Source organism: Monodon monoceros, unplaced genomic scaffold, assembly GCF_005190385.1.
Source record: "Monodon monoceros isolate NGI ecotype Baffin Bay Population unplaced genomic scaffold, NGI_Narwhal_1 Super_Scaffold_13, whole genome shotgun sequence".
Lineage (NCBI taxonomy): Eukaryota > Metazoa > Chordata > Mammalia > Artiodactyla > Monodontidae > Monodon > Monodon monoceros.
In genome coordinates this window covers 4,155,820-4,162,989 of record NW_021703769.1, presented here as the reverse complement: position 1 = coordinate 4,162,989, position 7,170 = coordinate 4,155,820, and the positions used below count along the sequence as shown (strand labels likewise).

Below are 7,170 nucleotides of genomic sequence, written 5' to 3'. Positions count from 1 at the left end.
TGCCGGTGGGCGTACTCCCACACCGGCAGGTCGTTTCCCCCCTCGCACGAGCCGGCGTTGCCGCAGTCGATCACGTGCTGCACGGACAGCAGTATGGAGGGCCACGCTCCCTTCCTCTTGATGTTGATTCTGTCTGCGGGGGCAGCACCCATGCTGGTCAGCACCCACCCCACTGCCTGCCGCTCCGGGGGCCATGCATCCCTCTCTGGAGGGCCCTCCCCTGCTCCCTGGGGTCCCTGCTCTCCAGAGAGGCCTCCCGGGCCCTTCCTGGCACCGATGCACACCCTCCCCCCACTACGAATGTCATCTGGGCAGGGCCGGGCGTGTCCTGCGTGAAGGCTGGTAGATCCTCGAGGGCACCGGGGAGCCAGACTAGGGGCCACTCGGCGACCCCACTCTCACTCCCCACGCGCCTGGGCCCACACACCCCACGGGGCAGCTGGGGGCGGCTGAGGGCAGCCACGGCCCCCCGCTCCTTGCCCCCCTTTCCCCGTACAGACAGCATCCTGTGGGGCCCTGCAGCCAACCTTACCACAGGCCCGTCACCTTGCTTTCCGCCCTCCCGGAGCGACGATTCCGTCCGCAGCCGCCCACCTCGTGGCCGCATCCCGAGTTCCCACCTCCAGGTCAGAACTCACCACAGCTGCGCCTGTTCCTTCCCTGATGACGGCGAGCAAGCGGCCAGGCCCTCCACCCACCAGCAGCCCCCTCCAGGCGCCTCCTTCCTTCCCTCCTGCAGCCCCAGGCCCCCTACACCCCTGGGGTCACCTCCTAGGCCCTTGGGCCCACAGGGCTCTACATGCGGCCCCACAGGGCTTGTGGAACCCACGGCCGGTCACCAGCACGTGCCCCAGCCCTTCCCCCAGCGCCCCTGGACGCACCGCCCAGTGCTCCTCCGCGGACAGCCCTCTGCGGACCCCCTTGTGCGGGTGAGCCCCGCCCTCCAGCCCCCGCAGGTCTCCCCAAGCTCCTTCTCAGCAGCCTCCCGCCGTGCCCGCCCTGGGCGCTCAAGCCTCCTCCCCGGCCTTGCTGACCCTGCAGCTGACACCGCTTCACCCAATAACCCCTCCCGCCTGAGGGCACCGGCCCGTTCTTCAGCTCTTGGTGTCCAAACTGGGTCCCAACACGGAACAGGGAGCCAGCTTACACAGGCTCTGCGGGCAGGTCAGGGTTTTGTTCTATCTGCCTGAAACCTCGGAGGGTTTCAAGTGGAACAGAAAAGGGACCCGGCCTGGGTCTGAGCTGCTCCACCAGGGGAGCAGCAGGCGGACCAGGCGGCAGCTCCGCAGTGGTGCTTGGAAGGTAGAGTGCAGCCCTGCGGCCTGATGTTCTGAGGGTGGAAAGCAGGAGGCCGGCTGCCTCTGGGCCTGGGCCTGAGTGAGGGAGGGATGGCATTCTCCTGGAGTGATCAGGGAGGCCAGGGAAGAACCGGTTTGGGGGTGAGGGTGGTGGCAGAAAGGAGGAGCACGTGAGGTTTGAGGTGTCCCGTGGGGGTCGTGAAGGCCGAGTCCAGGTGCAGGGTCCCGGGGAGCCCAATGTCCAGAAGTTAAGCGGGGTGGTGGGGGGATGAAGGAGGGGCCGGTGAAACAGAGACTGGGGGCCTGTGGCTGAAGGCGAGGAAAGCATTTCGGGGAGGGGCTGATCGAGCACAACAGGGTGGGGCGAGGCCCAGGGGCAACCACCAGACCTGGCCCTGGCCGAGCCGGTGACCTTGGCGAGGAGCTGGCAGGCGACTGGAGGGGGTCGGGTTAGCAGGGAGAAGGTGGGGACTGCAGGCCCCTCCAGGAGCCCAGAAATGGGGTGGCGCCTGGAGACGGGGTGGGGTTCAGCGCTGGCCAGGTCTGAGCATCGGCAGGGATGGCCTTGTCCAGGGGCTCAGACGCTGGACGGCCGGGGACAGGAGGGAAGGTGGCAGCTGGGCCGGGCACCGTGGAAGTCCCCTTCTGGGGGCTTCTGTTTTCTCAGTGAAGGAGGAAGAGGATGCCTGCTGCTAGGGGGGCCGTTAGGGGTTGGAGAGCAAGAGGGCAGAAGCAATTATCTGCCCAGGAGACTCCGCTCCAGCAAGTGGAGGGCGGACCTCTGAGCAGGGACGCGCCCTCGCCCCCAGGCCCCGCCCTCCTCTACAGATGCAAATCTTGGCATGTGACTCCCTCCCTAAGATCCTTCAGGCTTCTGCCGGGCCCCTCCCCTGGGGGTAGGGCCCCTGGTGACCTTCTCAGCTTCCCCCACCCACCCTTAGGCCCCTGCCACAAAGGCCCTCAGTTCCTCCAGGCCAGGGAGTGCGCCACTCCTGCCAGGCCTTCGCCCTAAGCCTCTGGCTCGAGGCTCGCCTACACCCTGCCTGCCTGCCTGCCTGTGGGCCCCTGAAGTCTCCCAGCGGCTCCAGTGGTTAAGCCTCTGCTCCACATTCTCCAGGGGCCCTGTCCATCTCCATCCCAGTCAGGGACGTCCCCAGCTGCCCAGAAGAGCTCCTACACCTTAAAATGGGGCTCAGGGAGTTCCCTGGTGGCCCAGTGGTTAGGACTCAGCGTGTTCACTGCTGTGGGCCGGGGTTCAACCCCTGGTTGGGGAACTAAGATCCTGCAAGCCGCGCGGTGCAGCCAAAACACATTTTTTTAAATAAAATAAAACAAAATAAAATGGGGCTCAGCCTAGCTGCCCCCACCCTCCTCCTCCCCGAAGGGTCAGAAGTACAACCCAGCCCCCAGGAGAGATGGGACGGGGCCACCACGAGGCCCTGCCTGATGCCCCCAGTACAGCTGGCTGGCCCTGGGATCCAGACGCCAGCCCCACCCCTCCTCCTACAGACAGCCCAGCTTCCGCGCTCTGCTCCCGGCTGTCACTCCCACAAAGGCCTAGTCTCCTGACCTCCCTGCCGGAGCCTCAGTTTCCTCATCTGCAAAGTGGGAGCAATCACAGGGCGGCCAGGAGGCTTACATGGGATGAGACGTCCAGCGTAGGCCAGGGGCGGTAGCCACACATTGGCTTAATACAATGCCACAGGGCAGGAGTTTGAAAGATTCCGGCGTGACTGCAGGCTCCCGGAACCCCGAGCTGAATGAAGGCCCAGGCTGGTGTGAAGTCCCCCTCCCTCCCCTACCAAGGCAGGCCCAGCAGCCTTCTAGAGCGGCGCTGACTTCGGATCCCTCCCCGCCCCCCAACCCCGGCCTCGAGGTTTCCCGCCCTCGCTGCAGCCAGGCGGCTAAGGCCCAGATGAGGAGACAGCCAGCCTTGCTCAATGTTCCAAGCCCAGGGCTGGCATTCAGTTCAAATATTAACTACGCTGAAAAGCAGCTTCACTTCCGCATTCCCAAACACCAGCAGGGTGTTCGGTGAGTTTGTGGTTTGATCCCCAAGAGCCCAGGTCACAAGCTTCGGGACAGATAAGGCTCCTGGGAGCCGTTTGTCACAGGTCTTCAGTCCTGTGACTGCCGGGCATCCACTCCCTTAGGCCTGACGCAGACACCGCCCCATGCCAGGCTGAGTCCTGGCACAGAACTGCAGGCCCCCAGGACCCTGGGCTGCAGCTGCAGGTACTGACAAAGAAGGCAGCTGGACGGGCCCTCCTGGCCCACAGTCAAGAGGGCCGAAGTCCCCGACCTACCCGCCATGGCACTGGTGCTGCCGTGGGCCCAGCAGGAGCCACAGTACTGGGGGATGTGCTGGTTCCTGGTGACACTGGCGTAGTTGACCCCATTCACGTTGCGCCAGTCCCAGCTCTTGGGCAGATCCGATAGGGACAGGTATTCGTGAGGCCGGGGATATGTCCTGGGAACAGACCACCACCACCGGAATCAGCACTGGGGCCCCTGGGGGTCGGGCGCGCAGACAGCTTCCCCAGCGCCCTCTCCCTTCCCCAAACTGCGAGCGAGCGGGAGAGGGCCATCTCAGCCAGGAGACGCCCCTTGCCCGCTCAGAATCTCAAGTGGGCAGGGCACACACGCGCCCCCCCCCCCCCAGTGCAGGAACCAGACCGCTCCGCCAGCGATGCTCCAAATGCCAGGGCGGCGAGGCTAGCCTGCCTCCTGCACCGGTGCGCCTCGTCCAACCCCACAAATGTGAAAGGGCGCGCCCCCAAAGCAACGGGGCTGGCCTTGACCCTCAGAGGTCAAGGGAGGCTGGGCGTCCTGGTTCCTGGTACCCCAAGGAGGCGGCAGGGTCCCCCAGGCGGGAGAGGGCGCGAAGCCCCGGGAGATGGGCAGCCCCTGACCCCCCCCAACCTGCGCCCCAGCTGGGTGAGCTGGTCCCCCCGCAGGGGCCGGTAGCAGCCGCGGCCAGGGCGGAAGTGGAGGCCGGCCCGCGCCGCGCCCGCCGGCAGCACGAGCAGCAGTAGCACCAGCTGCGCCGGCCCGGACGACGCCATGGCTCCCTCGCCGGTGCGATCTGACCCCGACTCGAATCCCAACTCGGATCCTAACTCGGATCCCGCGCCGGTAGCTCCTCCGCCAGCCGCCGCCCCGCCCGGCCCTTAAGGTGGCTGCGCGCGGGCGGGACACTCCCCCGGGGCGGGGCGCGCGGCTGCCCCCGGTGACCCGGCCCCGCCCCGCACGGCCGCAAGGCCCGCCGCCCGGACTCGGGTCACGCGCCAGGCCTCGGCTGACCCCAGACCCGACGCGGCCACCAGCCACGACCCTCCCATCCGTCAGGCCTCATTCACTCTCGGGCATCCCCAGCCTTGGATTCTTGGGACCCTTGGCCCCGGAGAGGTGCCCCTCTCCCCGCATCCCACGTGGGCCCAGGCCTCCGGGGATGGGCAGGGGGTCTCCCCGCAGGACTGTGCCCTGGTCTAGCTTTCTGAAGGCCACTTCCCGAAGGCCCAGGCCCTTTCTGGAGAGACACTTTCCCTACATAGTGAAGGAAGACAGGATCCTTCCAGAAAATACCCCTCGAGGAGAGTTTCACTTGGGCCTGAATCATTAATTCTACATTCCAACTTCCAAAGCTGCTGGATGAGGTTTCTGCTAACAAAGCGTTTCATCTTCAAGCAGAGAAACAAAAGCAGAAGTGGGACCCTGGGGGCCTTGGTTTCGTAACTCAAGAATTTCCCCTCCCCCACTCCTCCTGAGTGGCGGTCACCTGAGCTGACCACAGAATGGCCTCCCTGGTCCTGGGAGAAGAAGGTCCAGGCTTTTTGCTCTAGGGCCCACAGCCTTGGCTATAGGGTCCTCAGATGCGGGGACCCTGCTCTTCCCTGGACTACATGGGCATCCCCACACACCCACCCCCTCTTTCCCTCTGCCGACACCAAACCTGCAATCAGAAACCACGGTGGCTGCCCCTTGGACTTCCAGCCATTTCTGTGACGACCCTTGGAAGCCCTGGGGCACCCACGGAATCCCAGCAGGGCTTAGTCCCTGCTCCTGAGATGCTATTGCTGAGGCAATGTATAGACACGGCCCCTACCTATTGAGGTCTATGTGTTGAGGTGTCTCTCTTTTTTTTTTTTTTTGCGGTACGTGGGCCCCTCACCGCTGCGGCCCCTCCCGCTGCGGAGCACAGGCTCCGGACGCGCAGGCTCAGCGGCCATGGCTCACGGGCCCAGCCGCTCCGCGGCACGTGGGATCCTCCCGGACCGGGGCACGAACCCGCGCCCCCCTCATCGGCAGGCGGACTCTCAACCACTGCGCCACCAGGGAAGCCCGAGGTGTCTTTTATCTTCCTGGAAAGTGGGCTCCTCCGAACCCTTAGTGTGAGTCAGTTCCTGGTTAGGAGGTGGGATGGGGCTGCCCACCCTCCACCCCGATCCCGTGAGAAAACGTCCAGGCTTGAGCAGAGGGGATGGGGGCACAGAAACCACATCTGCAGAGGCTGATTTGCCCGAACAGGTGTCCTGGCCCTGGTGCCAAAGCCTTTCCCTTCCCTCGGGTGTAGCAGGTGTGGGAAGGGAGTTGCCAGCCAGGACTTCCCCTTCCTACCCCTCTTTCCTCCACGGCCAAGGTGAGTCAGCCAATCTGTCCTCCATCCATGTGAGGAAACAAGCCGGCATGGTTGTCCCCGTGACCCCCGTGACATCCGTCATCCAGGTGGGGTCTTCCTAAGAGGTGGGTGTTTGGTCTCCTCCAAAGAACAAGCTAAAACCTCCTAGTTGCTGAAGAATGAACAGAATGGTCCCAATATTGCAGGGTGACAAATATTTTGGGGACCCCCAAGTCCCCATAAGCGGTCAGGGCCCAAGAGATGCAAAGTCCAACCACAAGTTTTATAACATGGGACACAGACGGTCCCTAGGCCCAGCCTCTGATGACTGCTGTGAGGTCTGGGGCTGCATCCCTGATGTTGGGTGAAAATGATGTGCCGGGTTACAAGCTCCTCGGTACCTGCCGTGCTGGGAGACCTGGATGTTCTGAAGGCGCCCTGTGATTCTCCAAGGAGGTCCACGCGCGTCGGTGTTATGACAGGCAGGGCCGGCGCCGTGGGCTTGTGACCCCTGCTGTCAACAGGGCCCGGAGCACTTGGTGTGATGCCGGGTTGCCCAAGGTGCCCTGTTTTCGTTTTGAGCCTTAGATTGCAGAGCTGGGCCTGCCAGATGACTCAGCCTCCGTAGGCCAGGGCCTGCAGCAAGGGTCAGAGCGGGGCTTGGGGGTCAGGGAGCATTCGGCCCTGGAGAATGCAGGTTAAAGGGAGGGACGGTGACATTTTCAGGCTGGAAACGAATAGGACATCCAGCGTTGACAGGTGGTGATACAGCAGGGTTTTCCTGCCCTAGAAGCAACTCAAACTCAGAGAGTGACAGGAAAATTGGGCAGGAGGAGGGGGAGGGAGGCCAGACATTTGAAACCACAACTTCCAAGGCAAGAAGAAGTAAATGAGTTCTCCTGTGACCCACTCTGCTTCTTCAGAACCTGTGACAGGTCCAACGCGGAGCCAAGCCCCTGGACCCTTTCTTCCCCTCTGAACCTGGCTGTGGTCCGCCGATGCACGTCCACCTGGCCCACGGCTCTGAGGGGTGAGCTAGCCGCGTCTCTTTAGGGGTCACTGAAACCGCACTGGGTCCCTTAGAGCTGTGTTCTGTTGAGGGAGGGGGCCACGGCCCTGACCGCCTCTGTTAGCCCAGGGCATTTGGCCCTAGGAGATCTCTGAAGGCGCACAGGTGAAATTCAAAGGCCGCTGGGACGGAGGAGAGGAGAACCTGCTGGACTGGCTGCCCGGCTCTCCCCGAAGCAGGTGCAT

The 7,170-nt window shown here is 63.9% G+C and overlaps 1 protein-coding gene across 1 annotated transcript in view; it reads right to left on the bottom strand.

Annotated features, from left to right (window-relative positions):
• Positions 1-4,460, bottom strand: part of CTSZ (cathepsin Z) — a 9,231-nt gene extending 4,771 nt beyond the window's left edge. The window contains 3 exon segments of the mRNA XM_029220442.1: positions 4-133; positions 3,605-3,768; positions 4,221-4,460. Of these exon segments, the coding sequence (XP_029076275.1) occupies positions 4-133; positions 3,605-3,768; positions 4,221-4,363 (437 nt within the window). The 5' untranslated portion in view covers positions 4,364-4,460.
• Between the last annotated feature and the right edge of the window lie 2,710 nt (positions 4,461-7,170).